Source organism: Gopherus flavomarginatus, chromosome 2 (genome assembly GCF_025201925.1).
Source record: "Gopherus flavomarginatus isolate rGopFla2 chromosome 2, rGopFla2.mat.asm, whole genome shotgun sequence".
In the NCBI taxonomy this organism is placed as follows: domain Eukaryota; kingdom Metazoa; phylum Chordata; order Testudines; family Testudinidae; genus Gopherus; species Gopherus flavomarginatus.
In genome coordinates, this window is record NC_066618.1 from 5,819,800 (window position 1) to 5,838,000 (window position 18,201).

The 18,201-nt window shown below is 51.4% G+C and overlaps 1 protein-coding gene across 6 annotated transcripts in view; it reads left to right on the forward strand.

Moving 5' to 3' along the window:
- Nucleotides 1-12,294, forward strand: part of CCDC12 (coiled-coil domain containing 12) — a 91,375-nt gene extending 79,081 nt beyond the window's left edge. For 5 of the 6 annotated variants that reach the window (XM_050942822.1, XM_050942824.1, XM_050942827.1 and 2 more), the window contains 6 exons: nucleotides 2,667-2,746; nucleotides 6,766-6,827; nucleotides 6,951-6,985; nucleotides 8,874-8,950; nucleotides 11,131-11,214; nucleotides 11,916-12,294. In XM_050942822.1, coding sequence (XP_050798779.1) covers nucleotides 2,667-2,746; nucleotides 6,766-6,827; nucleotides 6,951-6,985; nucleotides 8,874-8,950; nucleotides 11,131-11,210 — 334 coding nt within the window. In that variant the 3' untranslated portion in view covers nucleotides 11,211-11,214; nucleotides 11,916-12,294. The remainder of the gene's footprint in view (nucleotides 1-2,666; nucleotides 2,747-6,765; nucleotides 6,828-6,950; nucleotides 6,986-8,873; nucleotides 8,951-11,130; nucleotides 11,215-11,915) is intronic. The other variant, XM_050942823.1, reaches the window with a different exon arrangement.
- Nucleotides 12,295-18,201: the final 5,907 nt, after the last annotated feature.

The following is an 18,201-nucleotide window of genomic DNA, read 5'->3' on the forward strand; positions in this document are numbered from 1 at the left end:
ATGCTGCCCCTTTTTGTGTGACAAGAAAGATTTCAGATTAAAACAGGCATAAACATAAAACATACCTCGCATATAACTTGCCTTTAAAGACAGAGGCCCTAGAATCCAGTGGGAAATGGTTTCTGTGTTAAAACTGGCCATTAAAAGTTGCAAAATCCCAAATTACTCCATCACTGATTTATTTTTTTTTTAAATGAAGAAATACTATTCACTATTTACACAGGATCTAGATGAAAATGGTTTGTCATGCAATATGCTGAACAGCAGCAGTCAAATGCTCTTCCAGGGCAGTTCTGACTGATGCAAGTGCCTGACCAAGAAGTGAGTTAATTCCAAGGTTCATTACAAATCCCGCGGCCCCTGAAGTATCGCAGGGTAGGTATGAATTTCTAGGTATGAATTACTCTCTGGTGCATCATTTAAGAAACAGTTTTGAGAACAGCATGATTGGCTCCCACCTCTTGGCTTTTTCTCTAACCCTCTTGTTCATCTCCCCTCCCCCACAATTTTTAATGTATTTTGCAGTTTAAACTGAGGGCCTTAATGCTGCATTAACAACTTAAACCAATTGAAAGCTTTAGAGCATCTTGAACAGATAAACCAATCTAAAGTGTTAGATTAGTTTAATCTTCTTAATTTGCCTTATGGGCTAAAATACTATTATATAGCACCAGCTGTTGCTTAGCATTGTTCGCAAGCACATGAGACAGGGTCCCTGCTCTGAGATCTCACCTTTCAAGGCCCTGATCTTGCAAAAGCATATGCAGATTCTTGTTTATTGTGGTTACTTGTCTGACTGTGGCACCAGGGAACTCCCTGCTGTGTGAGCTGATGTACAAGTAATCCCACCGAAGTAATGAGGTTACACACATGAGTAGAGTTACGTATGTGCAGGGTCAGGACTTCATTAGCATAGAAACACCTAAAAACAACAGACTTAAACCAGAGAGAGATTATGAAAAGGACCAAAAAAATGGACCCAACAGGAGAGGGGCTCAGCAGCATCTCTGGAACTCTTCACATCCTGGCCTGGAAAGGGTTAATGAACACACATCTCTGGGCTGAGCATAGTTTCCCTCCGCCTGCCCACCAGCTCCACGCAGCCCGAGTGGAAGAACTCTGCACAGAAATCCACACCGTGTTCTCTTTGCATGTTGCTTTGCAGCTCTCCTTCCATAAGTAGCTGGGGCCATGTCTACATCTAAAATTTTGCAGCGCTGGTTGTTACAGCTGTATTAGTACAGCTGTATAGGGCCAGCGCTGCAGAGTGGCCACACTTACAGCAACCAGCGCTGCAAGTGGTGTTAGATGTGGCCACACTGCAGCGCTGTTGGGCGGCTTCAAGGGAGGTTCGGGGAACGCGAGAGCAAACCGCGGCGAAGCTGGTCTCCTTTCCCGGTTTGCTCTCGCGTTCCCGGAACCACCCAGCAAACCTCAGGGAAGGAGACCTGCTTGCTCGGGGTTCGGGGAACGCGAGAGCAAACCGCGGCGAAGCTGGTCTCCTTTCCCGGTTTGCTCTCGCGTTCCCGGAACCACCCAGCAAACCTCAGGGAAGGAGACCTGCTTGCTCGGGGTTCGGGGAACGCGAGAGCAAACCGGGGAAGGAGACCAGCTTGATTACCAGAGGCTTCCTCAGGTATGCTGGGATACCTGCTTATTCCACGGAGGTCAAGAAAAGCGCTGGTAAGTGTCTATATTTGATTACCAGCGCTGGATCACCAGCGCTGGATCCTCTACACCCGAGACAAAACGGGAGTACGGCCAGCGCTGCAAACAGGGAGTTGCAGCGCTGGTGGTGCCCTGCAGATGTGTACACCTCCTAAGTTGCAGCGCTGTAACTCCCTCACCAGCGCTGCAACTTTCTGATGTAGACAAGCCCTAAGTCTAAACACCCTGGATATGAGGCGAACAAGGGCTGTTCAATTCCAATTACCTTTAAATTATCTCGCCTTGAAATACACCATTACCTTCTTGCACCTTGACCCGATGCAAGTGCTGTGACTCTGTTGGCTTCAGTCACGTCAGCAGTGGCATTACGCCACAGGCAATGGACCTCATTCTGGCTTTCCTGCTGGGAGAATCAGACCCGCTTGTTCCAGTGTAATCCCATGTGTATCGAAGCAGTGAAATATGGGCCCCTCCACAGCCAGGACTTCCCTATTGAAGGCTTGTTCGCCACAGAGAAAATGCTTGAGCAGGTGGCCGATCTGTTGAATTGGCTCACTTTGCAGGTCAACCAGCCTCAATTGTGTCCATCTACTTCAAAGTCTCTCTCCTTATTTATCGATTACAGAAAGTGAGAACTTTGACTTCTTCATCTCTGTTCTTGTATCAGAGGGGTAGCCGTGTTAGTCTGGATCTGTAAAAGCAGCAAAGAATCCTGCGGCACCTTATAGACTAACAGACGTTTTGGAGCATGAGCTTTCGTGGGTGAATACCCACTTTGTCAGATGCATGTCAATGCATGCATGTCATGCATCTGACGAAGTGGGTATTCACCCACGAAAGCTCATGCTCCAAAACGTCTGTTAGTCTTTAAGGTGCCACAGGATTCTTTGCTGCCATCTCTGTTCTTGTGCATGTCAGTTAAGCTGGTAGCAGTTAAGCTGGTGAGGGGGAATGTGCAGGTGTTTACACTTCTCCTGCTTTCTCCCCTTACTTTCTAGGGAGCTCAAGCTGCGAAATTATGTTCCTGAAGATGAAGATCTCAAGAAAAGGAAGGTGCCTCAGGCCAAGCCAGCCTCAGGTAGGTGCTGGAGAGGGAGTTTTTGAGAGTTTGGGAATGATGTTTAAAAAACAAAACTTAGAAGATGTGAAAGATGCTGGATTGATCACCCTGGAGAGTGAAGGGTCAGCAACATGTCCAATTTCCTCCGCATTGCCCTATCTGGAGAGACCATCTCTGCTAGTGCTGTAGCAGGAATGCTTCAGTCCTTGGCCTCTGCTCTAGCTGCCAGCGAGGGGCCAGTTACAGTTTTCATCTAGGCACTGGGGGGAGATCCACCATACTCATTGGACGCTGGTCGCCAAACAGCTGCCCATCAGTTAAGCCACTGACCTTCGCTCAGGAGCAGCGTCAGGATTTCTGGCGCCCTAGGCAGAATTCGGGGGGCGGAATTTTGTGCGTTCCCCACGGGGCGTGCGGGAGCTTCCGGTTCCACTCCCATTGCACTGCCGCAGGCGACAGCGGTAGTCATTGAGCTGCCCAGATGCCTGTCGCTGTTTTCCGCGGTGTGACTGGAGCGCAGCTGGAAGCTCCCGTGCGCCACTTGTTGAGCGCACAAAACTCCTAATGAAAGCGCCGGCCCTGCTTTCACTGCCTTTGACCCGGTGACCTCGAGGTGAGCAGTTGCATATCCCCAGTCCTTTCTTTTTCAGTTCAAACCAGCTATTGGACACCTGCCTGATTTATATTTTCTGTGCAATTTATTATTATAAACTAGATGGTGTTGGGCACGTGCCTGCCACTCTGGGAATTTAGAACAAGCTGCAGTCCCTGCTCTGAAGAGATTAGTCTAAACGAGTCTCTTTTCAGGATTTACACTGTTATTGCTCCTCCCATGGTCTGTCAGTCTTCGTTCGAACTTGGTCCAACTCAGCTGTGTGGTACACAGTTCCCAGTTGGGGAACCTCGAATGGCTCGGAGGATGAATTAAATCATCATTCCCAGCAGTATCGGAGAAATGAGCAGATAGTCCCTATAGTCTAGAAGCCATCTGAGTGTGACCGTGGATTGGTCCTATATAGACTAGACTAGAGTGGTTCAGTGCTCATGTCCCGGGTTTTTACACTTCATATAAACCTCTCCCACAGGCCATGGCCATTACTAGCAGGAAATGAGCAGGAGTAGGGACTGCATAGGCAGGGACAACACTACAGCTTCACCTCCCAGCAGAGATAACTGCCAAGTCATTTATACTTACGTCTCCAAAGAATGGGCCAGAGGCATCTCAACAGGGCAATTGATCCTTTCTTCTCTAACTCCTCATGGGTTTGACTCCAGCTCGGGTTAGAAGTGATGGAAAGGGTTTTCCTACTTAGCGGCAGTCGGATGGCCTGTGCGAAATGAGTCTGTGAGGTTCAGAGCCAATTCCGTTAAGCCAGTCTGTGTGTGTCATAAACAGGCCCCTTGAGTGAGTCCGGAGATGTGCCAGGGATTGAAGGAGCATGGAGACTGCCCTCCAGTGGCGGTTCCCTTGAGGTCGGGGTGGAGGCATATCAATGTGGCAGCATGGAGGAGATTGCCTTGCGACTGCCCATGCCAAACCTTTTCTGTGGGCAGACAACATCGGGCCAAGGGTTCCCAACGTGAGTGCCTAAAGTTAGGTCTGGAAAGCCAAATTCAGGCCTGTAAATTAGTCATTTGATTTTCAGAGGAGCAGAGTTCTCCTGGAAGTCAGTGAGAGTTGGAGGGTGCTCAGCACCCTCCGAGAACCAGGCCACTTTTATTCAGGCACCTAACTTTAAGCAACCATGTTTGACAACATTAGCCATAACTTCAGGGCTTTCAATCTGGTCCTGTTCTCCAGCTTGAAAATCCACTTACCCTTAATTAACGTAAAACAAAAATCCCTATTTGTCTTGCCGCTAGCATGGTGGTGTTAAACCCTCGCAGAAGAGAGCTCTTTAAAATGTGTGCCAAATAATGGGAGTGTCAGGAATTAGTTTGGAACGGATGACGAATACCCTACAGTGCTGAGTGCGGGAGCGGTGACTATAATTAGAAATACTGGGGCCTCTGTGGATCTCAGCTGTGGGCAGAATCTCATAGTTTGCCCTCCTGTGAAACAATGATGGCACTTTCCCACAATTATAATAGTGGGAAATGGGCATAGCTGCCTCGATTTGTTTCCAGTGATGTCTGAGAACTGGTCATCTTTACCAGCCCCTCCGCAGAGCTGTGATCTCCTTGAAAGAGAATGCCAGTGGCTTGTAATAGCCCAACGCTGCTTCAGCAATCTTCCCTCTGTAAGTGTTGCGTGGTGTTGTATGCCTTGGGAGGGGAGTTGCTCTGTAACTGAAACATGGAAATCTGGGTTGTAGGCTTGTTTAAAATCAGTGATTGTTGAGGGAGGGGCAGAGATAAGTCAGGACTCCTGTTAGGTATCAGAAGAGGGTGTATTCATTTAAAACTGCATAAGAAGTAACCGCATCGTTTGACGTAGAGGTCAGGTAACAAAATAGAGAGGATCTCCCCACTGCAAGTCATCCCTTCTCACAGCCTCGTCTTACAGTACAGAGCAGTGATTCTCAATCCATTTACCGTTGTGGGCTGCATATGCAGCTCTCTCTGTTATGTGGGCCGTATCCGCACACACTATATACGTCCTCTTTGGCCCTGAGGAGGTCACGTGGGCCGCAGCCGTGTGCTGAGTGGGCCGCAAGCAGCCCGCAGGCCCCAAGTTGAGAACCACAGGTACAGAGAGAGCTCTTTCCTGTAGCCTGAACTGAACCATGGTCTAAGCAGAATTGGGCTCTAACATATTATAGACCCAGCCTGAGTTTGCCAAGGGAATGGAGTCTACCCTGCCCTCGATTTGTGCCAGACAGCACCCTTCACTAATCATAGTTCATCTTGTCCATGTTTCTTTCTGTGTGTTTGTTTTCATCATTCAAAGCCATTTTCTCTCCGGCCGGGAGCATCCATGAAAGCACAGAACAGATCCAAATTAAACCAACGGGCTAGAGTTTCCCACTCGTCAATGGATTTCTAACACCCGGGGGAGGGGGCATGTGATAGAAATAGCACTCTCGAGTGCAGAGTCGTGTCCTCCAGTAAATATTGCTGTTCTCGAAGTGTTCAGGACCAGGCCTCTCCTTCTTGCAACGTCTGAGCAGAAGGAAAGACGGAATTCTGCCGGCAGTTTCTCCTTGTCTCTTGTTCCACTTGGGGCTTTACATTAGTTTTGAAGCAGGGATTTTACTCTAGTTCTGATACTTCTCTGAGTTCAGAGCTCTCCCGGTTGGGGTGTCTCATTCCCAGTGGTGGATGTGCCCATTGCAGGAGGGAAGAAGGTGTCATATGCTGTGAGTAAGTGGGAGTTCAGAGGTGGATAATGTAAAGAGTTATGATAAGGAGTTTAAAGTAATTTGCCACAGAGCAATGGAGTGGGAAGGCTCCCATGATTACACTAAATACAGTAATAGTTGGGAATAAAGTTTACCAGTCATCTTATCAGTTCTTCAGATTGTGGGGCTCTGTCCTTCCTCTAAGACAGTGTTTCTCAACGACTAGTCTGTACATCGGTGCCAGTCCCCGTGATCTCCCTACTGTAGCCTAGGAAGGCATCAAGCTGGTCCCTAGTATCAAAAAGGTTGAGAGACAGGGCTGTAGAAAATGCTACTTCTGCAGGAAAGCTCACTCCTGTGCATCATTGCTTGCTTTAAATTGACATTGTCAACTCAGGTCATATGTTATAAGCAAATCCATTTTCTTTCCAGTGTTACAGCAGCAGAGGTTATATTAAAACAGTTTGAGTCCAATTGACTTCAGTGCTGCTGCTGCTGCTCACTTCTCACATGTCTCTAAGTTCAGACAATGGATGTCCGTTTCACGTGGTTTATGGTCAGTTTTGCTTCTGGAGTGCAATGTTTGGGTTGCAAAAGTTGCAGGGGAATGTTTTTGTACAGAAGTAGTTTCCAGCACATGTCTGTTGGGGTTCGGTTTTGTAAAACCTTCTTAAATACTAAAGTGAAGCATCGTCCTCGTGCTGGCTTTCTTATGAGACACTCGGTTAACATTTGTTGTTCTGTTGTTCCCTCTAGTGGAAGATAAGGTGAAAGACCAACTAGAAGCCGCGAAGCCAGAGCCTATCATTGAAGAAGTGGTATGTGTCTTGATCTTCAATACCTGCTTTGAAATATAATTGTGCACACTTGTAAACTCACTCTTTTCCGTTACGTTAGTTTGGCTGCTCTTAATGAGAATTCCCTTGTTCCTTTTCCACTAGGATTTGGCAAACCTCGCCCCCAGAAAGCCAGACTGGTAAGTGCTATCTTAGGAATTAGCTTACGTTGATTCAGTCCTTTTAGTCCTAAGCATCACATGTGTGTTCGTGGTAGCAGGGACGCGCTCCAGCTATTTCCATAACTTTAACCCTGTTAAGGTTGTACCAGCTGGGACGACAAGAAATTGGGAAACTTATGTTCAGGATCAAGAGAAACTTCCCAGGAGTGAGATCTGAGTATAGAACAGTATCCCAAGGGGAGAACTAAAATCCCCATCCCTGGACACCACTGCAGAAAACCCTAGTCAATATCCTGTAAAAAAATGAACAGGCTCTGGCTCTTGGGGGATTGGCTAGATGGGACAGATAAGTGGTGCTGATCTCCACCGTCTGGGAGTTTCTAGGATGGATACAATTGGTTTTGTTTCTGTTTGGCTAATAATGAAGGGATCTGGTGATGCTTGTATTCTTTGCACTGCGTTTGCATGTAGAGGCTTGATTGGGATCAAGACCCTGGTGTGCTAGGTACTGTACAATCACATAGTGAGCAATGGTCCCATAGCATGACAGCACCTTGATTTCAGCATGTGGGCAGGCACAGGCACCAGGCTTCACACGCACAGCTGGAATAGTGGGCGCAGGATAACATGCAAAGGAATCTGTTACTGACAGGGGCCTCCGAAGCCAAGAGCATCTGTGTTCAAAGAGTATGTGGCAGGTTCCCGATGGAAATGAGGGGCACAGAAGGGCCTGGCCCACTGTGCTCCTCAGCTGGATTTTCACATCTTCCTGTTCTGAAGCCCGATAGATACATCACAAATCACACAGGCCTGGCATGTGTGGTGCATTAGACATTTTCTCCTTGTTGGTTGAGTGTTGGTGTTTTGTGCTTGGCTGGGGAGTTGGCTTCTCTTTGAGTGTGAGTGTTGGGCCACATGGATTGCCGGGCACGGGCGTTGAGGAGGGACTAATGCGAGTTGTGGGTCTTGCATAGTGTCAGCAGTTGAGAGAGACTTGTGGCCACCAGGAATCTCAGGGAGTTCTCGGTCTCGTGGATGGTGCTTGTCTTCTCTCACTTAGGAAGGGCAAGAATTGCCCTGTGGGGAGGGGCAGAGCCGAGGATTTCTTCATTCCCCTTCTTCCCCCAGTGAGGTGACTCTCATCCCTCCCCGAGAAGCTGGCACTTCTCTTACCCTTTCCCTTAAAACAGGAATTGGATGGATTGCTGCTGCTCCCCTGCTCTGGCAGTGGTATTTAGGGACACCTGTGGCAGGAGTATTCCATCCGACTGGTCTGCGTGGCCCTTGCATTGGCTCTGATGGTGATTAAAGTGCCAGCAGCTTGCTCTGTAAGACACAATCTCTGCCGCAAGGAGCTTACAGTGTCTCTGTGGCTGTTCTTAATCCAAGACCCCAGACTGGTTCTGAATAGATGCATGGATCCTTTCTGCTGGGCTAGCTGGTGGGCTAGCTTTGTGTCTGTGGCCTGGTCCACACTAAGCAGTTAAACCGATTTTAACAGCGTTAAATCGATTTAACGCTGTACCCGTCCACACTACAATGCACTTTATATCGATTTAAAGGGCTCTTTAAATCGATTTCTGTACTCCTCCCCAACGAGAGGAGTAATGCTAAAATCGATATTAACATATCGATTTAGGGTTAGCGTGGCCGCAAATCGAAGTTATTGTTGTTGTTATTATTGGTTAGCTACCACGGTGCAACGCTCCGGAAATCGATGCTAGCCTCGGACCATGGACGCACACCGCCGAATTAATGTGCCTAGTGTGGCCGCGTGCAATCAATTTTATAATATCTGTTTTATAAAACTGGTTTAAGTTAATTCGAAATTACCCTGTAGTGTAGATGTACCCTGTGTGTGCTTGTGTGTTGGGCTTTCTTGCTAAATGACCATCCTCTCCCCCAGGGATTTAAAGCGAGACGTAGCCAAGAAACTGGAAAAACTGGAGAAGAGAACACAAAGGGCAATTGCTGAATTGATAAGTAAGTGCACTGCTGCTGTTGAACTAACGGATGGGAGCCGTGGAAATGGTGATAGGCTGGGAAGGACTGGAGCCAAGATTTTTCAAAGGCAGGAGACAAAAATGAGGCTCTTCAATTGCTCTGTATGCGTCTGTATAAGTGCTCCCAGCAGTTGCTCCTGAGCTCAGAGGGATCTGCGGGGGAGCTCGGCCCTTTGAGAAGCAGGCTACTTACTTAGGTGCCCGCATATTTATCTTTGAAAATCGTGGCCTCGTTTTCAGGCATTAAATATTGTTGATCGTCAGTGTCACACTCCAGTGGGAGGTTGGGTCACCACTTGTATTGCAATCCCGAGTGCCCCAAAATGCTTCCGCTGCTTATGCTCCCTGCCTGGGACGCACACACAGCCAGCTTGCACGCCGTGTTCTGTGTGCTCTACGGCTCTGATTCAACCACTCTGAATCCAAGAGCCGGCCTCAGTTATCACAGATACACTCTCGTCTTTACCAGGCTTGGTTCATGTTAGCAGGTGACCGCAAACCCGTGCCCTCTGTCATGTCAGCCCTCTCCTGCAATGTTCACAGAAATAATATGGTTTGTTTGTTCCTTTAAAGAGACAAAACCAAACAGCTTGCCACATTAACTGCAGCTAACATTCACCTGAATCGAACACAGCACTGCGGGTTTAAATTAAAAGTAAAATAAGTTTATGAACAGAAGAAGATAGGATTTTAAGTGAGTTCAAGTGTAAGAAAGAAAGTTAGAATTGATTTCAAGCAACTACAAGTGAAAACGTGCATCTAAAAGTCTAAAACTTAAGATACAGACTTTGTTCAAGATAGCGTTTCTCGCCCAGTCTTTGGCAAGATGGGGGCTACCACCCCCCTCGCTCCTCCCATCAGGATCTCCTCCAGAACCCAAAGTGCTGGTTCCTGTGTCATGTTAGGTGAGAGAGAGAATTTGGGTTTTCTGCCCCTTTCTTTTATAGTCCAGAGAATCTTGAAATGGATTCTTCTGAAGGTTACCCTCCAAGTACAGTTCCTTCAAGCTATGAGAAAGGTAACACTGAGTCTGGTGGAGAAGGAAGCTCCCTGCTCTTTCTTCCCTTCCAGGTGTTTGCTAAAATGAAAAGTGTTCTCTTTCCTGTGATCGCCTCCCCTTGTTAGTTTGATGGCCCCGTTTACTACTTATATGTCAATTGGGGTAAAAGCCCATTCCTTTGTTTAGGACAGACCTGTTTACCAACTCCCCTGGACATGCCTGCTTTAAACACACTTCAGTCATAATTCCAGCATGTATCCAGAACTCATTCATCACACAAGCCTATTAATGATCAGTGAGTGATTAATTTTCAAATGATGCTGCACAAGGCGTGTTTTGTACAAAGCATATTACAGTCGTGTGTAGAGTGAACAGAGCGGGGCTTAGGGTCACAGTCTAAAAAGCCACAGAAAAGACTTTCCAACATGAGTGGAAATGAACAGAGAGGGTGTTTTTAACATGTTGGACTTGTAGAGAGCTGGCGCTCACTTGCCAGTTCTCTCTGGACAACGCTTAGCACTGATGCTATACCTTTGTTTCTGGTTCTGCTCTGAATCTTGGGTTCTCCAGCAATTTCACGGCTGAGAGCGATCTCCAGTGCAAGCTCAGTGGAGCTCGGTCTAACTTTTTAAAACGAAAGGCTGTGGAATAGTGTCAGGAATGAGCCGCCCCTCTCCACCCCCCGGGCGCCCTCTCTCTAGGAGCATCGAGGAGGTGTCTAGGGTGGAGAGTAACGCTGCCTCCCTCTGGCAGTCAGCCAGCCAGAACGTGTTGGTCCTCAGAGCACGCTTCCAGTCAAGCCTTCCCCGGATATGTCAAAACCATTGTTAGTTCCCCTTGGTTGCTTCCTTGATGGGCAGGTGGCTGATTTGGGGAGGGGTAATATTGCTGCCCACCGTGGGCAGATACACATGTCTGTGGGATGTGCCCAGAGCCTTTAGTGGTACGAGTTGTACAGTAGAATCCAGATTCGCCCAACCATTTGGGTGACACTCACGTCCACTCCAGAAATAACTGGGACCTGAGCAGGGGAACTTGCTGGCAAGATTGGTGGATATGCTGGAAGTTTGGGTAGCACAGTTCAGATCACCCCCGTCATGTGCCCTTTTAAACTCCGGTTACACAATGATCACTGACTGGCTTTTCTGTTGCCCGCACAGGAGAGCGATTGAGAGGCCAAGAGGAAGAACTGGCATCAGCTGTTGGATCAGCAAAGCAGGAAGGAAGTGATTCTGATTAAAGAGGTCTGGTTGGCTGCCTCAGAGCACAGACTCATTGGGGCTTGTCACATTGGTTTTGTCACTCTTTGCTAACAAAATCCTTAACTCCCTTGGACTTGGGTAGAGGGGAATCTGTCTCTGAGATGGGAATGCGTTAGCCACAGCACAGCAGCTCCTAAAGGGGCAGATATGGGGAGACCCTCACTCTATTCTAGACCCACAAGCATGTGTTTGCTGTGTGTGAGCATTTCACACGGGAATGCTCCATGCAATGTGCATGCTGTGTACTGCCTTCTCATCCCCTGGAGAGCGTGCCTGGCTCTCTGGCTCAGCCTCGCAGGGGGTGATCATTGCAGTGTGTGGTTTGGCATTGCGGGCAGGGCAGGGGTGTCCAGTTGAGCTTTTCTGGACTTTTGATGAAGTAAAAGTTCTCAGGTGAAGCACTGGAGCAGATTGAAGGAGCAAATCGCTCATGAGTGGCATGTGGAACACCACACAGCCAGAAGAAAAGCCCTGTGCTTAGCAATCCTGTGAGAATTGTGGCCCTACCCACACTGGTCAGGGAATGATGTAGCATCTCTCTAGCTCAAGCCGTGTCTCAGAGCAGTGTGCTGGAGAGGTGCAAATGCTTTCTTTGGCCAGGACAGACAGCGTGTTTCTGTGCAGAGGTGGGTGGGTGTCTATAGAGCCAACTCCTTTGCTGACCATTTTTATCTCTCCTGCAGTACAGCTGAGTACATGGCAGAACTATGTAATATACAAGAGGGGCTGGTGAGCTGTCGTCACTTAAACAGATGGGGGGTGGAGCCTCCCATTGCATGGAGGCTTTGTGGAGGGCAAGAAGAAACCAATGACTGTACAAAAGAATCCCGAAATGGCTGTGCAGCTGGAGAGCTTTCTGCATGGTCACTAAAAACAGCCTCGCCTGCATTCTAGCAGACAGATTCATGTACGATTCATATTGTTCCCTTTTACTTTCTGATCCCCCCACATACAGGAGCTTGTGGAGCATGTGCTGTATCGGTGGGTTTTGTTATAGGTAAAACTGGGCTGCAACAAGTATTTTTTTCATAATAAAATGACCTGGCAACGGTGCAAAATGTCCCTTTCCTGTGCTGGGTGCATCACTTCTGCGAGGAGGCCACGAGAGCATGTGCTGCAGAGGCAGTTAATTTCACAGTGGGTTTAGGCTGTGGGCCGGCTGCATCCGCTCTGTGGGGAGGGAGTGGTGCCCGGGCAGCATCAGCTCAGGAGCACACAGGTGAGGAGCAGCAGCGGTGAACACGCCCTATTCGGTGTCAGATTATTACTGTGGTTTTCTAAAACCTGTGTCGATATTCACAGCTCTGCTGGAGCTTGGCTTTGGCTCTTTTTGAATAATGAATCCTTTTCAGTGGTCCCCACAGCATCAAAACTGCCTGGAGAACGTCGGGGTGCATTCCTAGGTGCCCTTTGTGAGCATGGTGAGCTGTTGGCTCTGGGTTCGGGGCCAGGCTAGCCAACTCCTGGTTGAATCACAGTTGTGGTAGCAGCATTCCCATAAGTGTGGGATTTATTTAAAAGCTCACTTTGTATGGTAGAAATTCTGGTCACTTTGGAGACATTGTCAAGGACAGACCTATCCCAGAGAGCAGCTATTGATGAAGGTTGTAAACACTTTGAGGAAGACAGACATGAAAAACAGGGCCAAGTGACATGCCAAATCCTCAGTGGGAGCCTGCACTTTCCCATCAGTTTGTGACTTTGCTATTCACTGATCAGACTAAACAGCCACAAGAGAACAGACATGATGCCGTGACATCATCATGGGATATGCTGAACAGCCTATATACATTTAAAAGCATTGGAGTTCCTGAGATGCAATATCTGGTGTGTAAAAATTTAACAGGGATCTTTAGAGCAGAGTTTACACAGGATACAGATAAGTGTCCCTGCTAGCACCTGGGGAAAGGTGCAGGGTTAAAAATCTCCAGATCAGTCTTCTGTCGGCAGTTCAGGTGCAGAACGGAACGCAGGGATTCACACTTCTTCAGGGCTATCCCATGGGTGTGCCTCGGCGTTGACCTGCAGCAGGCACCTTTATTTGCAAGAGGCTCAGCATTCATGCCCACTGCAGCCCTGATTACTCTGAGCCCAGTTACTGAACTTTGTGCTGTGGTCCTGTCTCCGTTCACAAGTGAACTAGGGTTGGGTCAGTGCCGGCTCGGAGGGCCAACTTCCATGGAAGACGAGGTTCCGCAGGAAGTGGCTCTGGTTCAGTCGGTGGCTCTCCTCTCATCGGCTGTGGGAATGCCATGCCTAGGTGGTGAGAGGCTGCTGTACTGGTGGAGGCACTGCCATTCCAATGAGGATTAAAACCAAGTTTTTGACCATTTGGGGCCACTAAAATTTCCATGACGCTGTAGAAAAGATGGAGCGTGTGAATCCAAAATCCTGGCTAACTTCCCAAACTGGTAAATTCGCTCTAGCTACTTACATTCCCCCTCGGATAAGGCTATGGTGTTCTCCATGTCCTGGCTGGTCCTGTTGTGTGGTGCCTCTCTGCACACCAGAGGGGACTGGTTCAGTACTGGGAGGTGTCACCTACCTTGCAGATGGTTGATGTTTGTTTGTGAAACATTGAGGCTCTTCTTGGGCCTTTGATCCAAGGATATTGAAGTAGTTTTGTCCCTTCTTCTGATACCAGGGCTGCCCCTCAGCCGAGCGATAGCAGCTGTGTGGGGCTTTGCAGGTTGGCTTCCCAGTGGAGGAGAAATCAGTGACAATCTGGGTATATTCTAAGTGTAACGTGCTTTATTTACATGCACACACCAATCCTGAAATGGAGATGGCCAAATAGCCACTCTTTCTCCAGAATTTTCTCTAATCAGAGTCCAAGGCAGAGAGCAAATTCTCCTGCTGCTCACACAGCTCTCTTTTACACCAAAAGCTAACGTAGCACAAAACTCACACACAGCATGTCTTCCCAAAGCTGAAAACTTGTTCGCACACTAAGAAAAGACTCTTAGGAGACTATGAGAGCGCCACCCGGTAACACCTGCCAAACAGAATTACCAAGAGTGTCATTGGGATGTGGCCATTTGTTCTGGGGGAAACTGGACTGTGCCCCCCAACTCAGTTCACTCTAGGCTACGTCAGAGTCATCCATCCACTGGTAACTTCCGGTCACTTGAGCTTGACCATACTTGTGCTGGTGGTGTGGATATAAAAGGCCTGTGTCCCATTCTCAAGCGATGACTTGATGGTTGACCCGGGTGTTCTTGGTGCCCACTCATGCCTTTCAGTGGACAGAAAGGGAAAATCTCAGTCAGAACAGAGGTGCTGGGAGGTGTAGGGTCAGACACAGGCCAGTTGGAAAGGCAGGATCCTGTGTAACAGCATGTGACCGTTGCCTGTCCTGCTACCCTTTGTGCCCCTCTTGTGCCATACACAAAACCCCACAAAGGGCAGTTTTGGGCAGAGGCCAGGGTCAGTGCTGGTAACTGCCTATTGCCTCAGGCATCTGTGGGGTGAGGAAACCCAGAAGGGATTTCAGCGTATTGCACCAAGGCCCTTCCTGTTTCCCTTGGAGAGGGAGGAATTTCTGAGTAGAGAAGGTCTGGTTAAAATCCTCACGCTCACACAAACCCGAGACCGAGGCCCTTCTCCCAGGGGAAGTGGTAGCAGAGCTCGACAGTCCCAGGAGGAGACTCAGCCCGAGGGGACGATGAGGCATCTGTGGCTGGTGATGCTGCTGGTTCTGGTGCTGGCCGGGGCTGCTCTGGCTGGGCTCATCCTGCAGCAGCCACTGGGCGTGGAGGATCCTGGTGCGGTGGCAGCGGGTGATGGGGCGTCAGCCCAGGTGGATGGAGCCCAACAGCAGCAGCCGGTGAGTCCCGCGCCCAGGGCCCTGAGCACGTCCCTGCAGGGAGGCTCTTTACCTCATCCTGCTTCTTGGGAATCCCCAGGGACTGGGATGGGATTGGATACAGGGTCGCTCTGGCAGGGACCTTCCCTCCCCTTGTCCCCACTGTGGGAATTACATCTCCCCACCCAGGGGATCCCCGGCTCCCCAGAAATGACCCTGCCCCATGGAGATTCCCACTGACCCCTGCCCTGATCAGCTGAACCTTCTGCATGGGGCAGACCCAGCCTCCTCTGCCCTCTCCCTGTGGACAGGGCAGCTGTAGCTGGGGAGGTGAGCCGGTGGATCGGCCGCCAGCTCCTCATCAGCTCCAGGCAAAGGGGCTCCCTTCAGAGCAGGAAATGCGAACCGGGACCCGAGCCAGACTCTGATTCAGGCCTGAGCGTTAGGGGGCAGGAGGCAAAGGGTTGAGAGAGGGGGAACAATGGGGAGAAACCTGCCCGGAAAAGCCAGGGGGAGTGTGAGACGTCCCGGCTGCAGGGCACCCCCTGCTGGGCGTGCGGTGAGTGTCACCCCACCACAGGGGTAATTCGCTCTCGGTCCCTGTGGAGCGTCAGCGCCCGGCCTGAATCCCAGGCCAATGAGAGTTTGCCGTGGTGAGTTAATGCCTTCCCGCTTCTCCCCCCGCCCCCGTCACTCTCCCGGCAGATGTGGTTAAATCTGTCTCCCTTGCCCAGCCCCAGCTGGGAGTTTCCTGCTTTGCCCCCAGACTCCTAAACGCTGGGAGCCCAGACACTGACCAGGGCCCAGTCATAGCTGCAGGGGACAGAGGCCGAGCAGGGCCTGTTCTCGAGCCCCCCACTGCAATACGCACAGGGCCTGGGCACAGCAGAGCAGTGGGCGCGGCCCGCACTGGGAAGAGACGGGCTCAGCTGGGACCAATGCAAAGGGGATCCTGGCGGCTCCGGTCAGCACCACTGACCGGGCTGTTAAAAGTCTGGTTGGTGGCGCAGCAGGGCTGGCAGGCTCCCTGCCCAACCCTGCGCACAGCTCCTGGGAAGCAGCTGGCATGTCCCTCCAGCTCCTGGGTGTACAGGCAGCCACAGGGGCCCCGCAGCTCTTATTGGCCAGGAACCACGGCCCACGGGAGCTGTGAGGGCAGCGCCTGCCACCAGAGACAGAACACAGAATCACCTGGCTGCCCCCGAGCTGGAGCGACATGCCGGCCGCTATTCCACGGGAAAGTACCACTCAGAGCCCGTGCCCTGCACCCCGTCCCACAAACCAACTCCCTAACCCAGCTCCAAACCCTCTTCTGCACCCAAACTCCCCCCCCACATCCCAACCCCCTGCTCCAGCCCGGAGACCCTCCTGCACCCAAACTCCCTCCCAGACCCCACCCCCTCCCGCATCCCAACCCCCTGCTCCAGCCCGGAGACCCTTCTGCACCCAAACTCCCTCCCAGACCCCACCCCCTCCCGCATCCCAACCCCCTGCTTCAGCCCGGAGACCCTTCTACACCCAAACTCCCTCCCAGACCCCATATCCCAACCCCCTGCTCCAGCCCGGAGACCCTTCTGCACCCAAACTCCTGCCCAGACCCCACATTCCAACCCCCTGCTCCAGTCCAGAGCTCCCTCCCACAATGAACCCCTCAGCCCTAATCTGGAACCTCCGTCCTGCACCCAGGTCCCCTATGACCCAGCCATAGAGCCTGCACCCCCAGCTGGAGCTCGCATCCCCTCCCACACCCCAACCCCGTGCTCCAGCTGGGTGAAAACAAGCGAGGGAGGGGGAGAGGGAGCAACAGAGGGAGGGGGGCGGAATGAGCAGGCCCTGTGCTTCTTCCAGACTTGCTGCCTCGCAGCCTGGGTGGGCTGGGACCCACACCCCGGGTCTCCCTAGTGCCAGCCTGGAGGGGGCAGCCATGGAGCAGGCCGGTGCCTCCAGCTCCTCCAGCCCCGAGCGAGCGCCGTGTCTCGCCCGTGTGTGTTTCAGGGAGCGAGAGTGAGACGGGCCGCGTGGCTGCAGAACTGCAGCTCCTGGAATCCAGGCAGTTTGGCAGTCTTTGGCATGGTCACTGTATGTGGAAAATGGAAAGGCTGAACAGGCATCTCAGCTGGGGAGGGGACGGCACCACCGGTCACTCCCCTCTGGCTGGGCCCAGCCGGCCTCCCCTCCCGCACTTGTTCCCCGGCGCTGCTGAGCTTTCTGCAAAGGTTACACATGAGGAGTGAGCTTGCTGCTGGCTGCAGGGTACAGAAACTCCCAGCCCCCTGCTGAGCGCTGCAGGCGGGGGCCAGGACTGGGCCATGTCGGTCGTGGGAGGCTCATTCCCTCCATGCCGGACGATGAACCTGCTTTGCTGAGCCTGGAGTTTCTCGTGTATTTTGTATTTATTCACTTGCACCAATAAAAGCAGGAACCTCTGAGCCTGGCTCCCTCATTCCCAACGGCCTGGCTCCAAGGGGCGCAGGGCAGGGTCCCGTAGGCAGCCCAGAGCTCCCAGCCGCTGCCGTAACCCCATCCCCATCCCTCTCCAGTGGGGAGTAAGTCTCCTCCCACCTGCTCATGGGCAGCACTATAGCCCCTTCCCCGGCCTCCACTCTGACTGCTGGGACCCACTCTATGTCCCCACACTGTTGGGAATGGCCGGTTCCCCGGCTCCCAGCCAGGCCACGAGGCGATGCACTGCCGGGAAGGGGCTGTGCCCACAGGGACGTGGGGCTGGACGAAGACTCCAAGGACTGGCGTAGCCTGTGGTGGGTGGGCACAGCCTGTGCCCTGCCCAGCCCACCCCCGGGGCAGAGAACCCCCCTCCTCCCAGGTATGAGTCGGCGTGACCCAGCCTCCCCTTCCCCGTCTGTCCTTCCTCAGCCCCTGGGCCAGTGGGAGGCAGCGAGCGGGAGGAGACGGCCTGGGCCGGGGGGAGGCAGCGAGCGGGAGGAGATGGCCTGGGCCGGGGAGAGGCAGCGAGCGGGAGGAGATGGCCTTTGTCATGCTCTCTGGAGCAGCTTATTACAGCGAGTGCCTGACTCTGGGACAACTGACAAAAGCAGGGCAGATCTCCCCCCTTCCCCCCGCAGGTATTGTCTAAAATTAAATTTAACCAACCCAGTGCCAAATGCGAACTCCTGAAGTGCTGCAATCGTCTTACCATGGCCTCA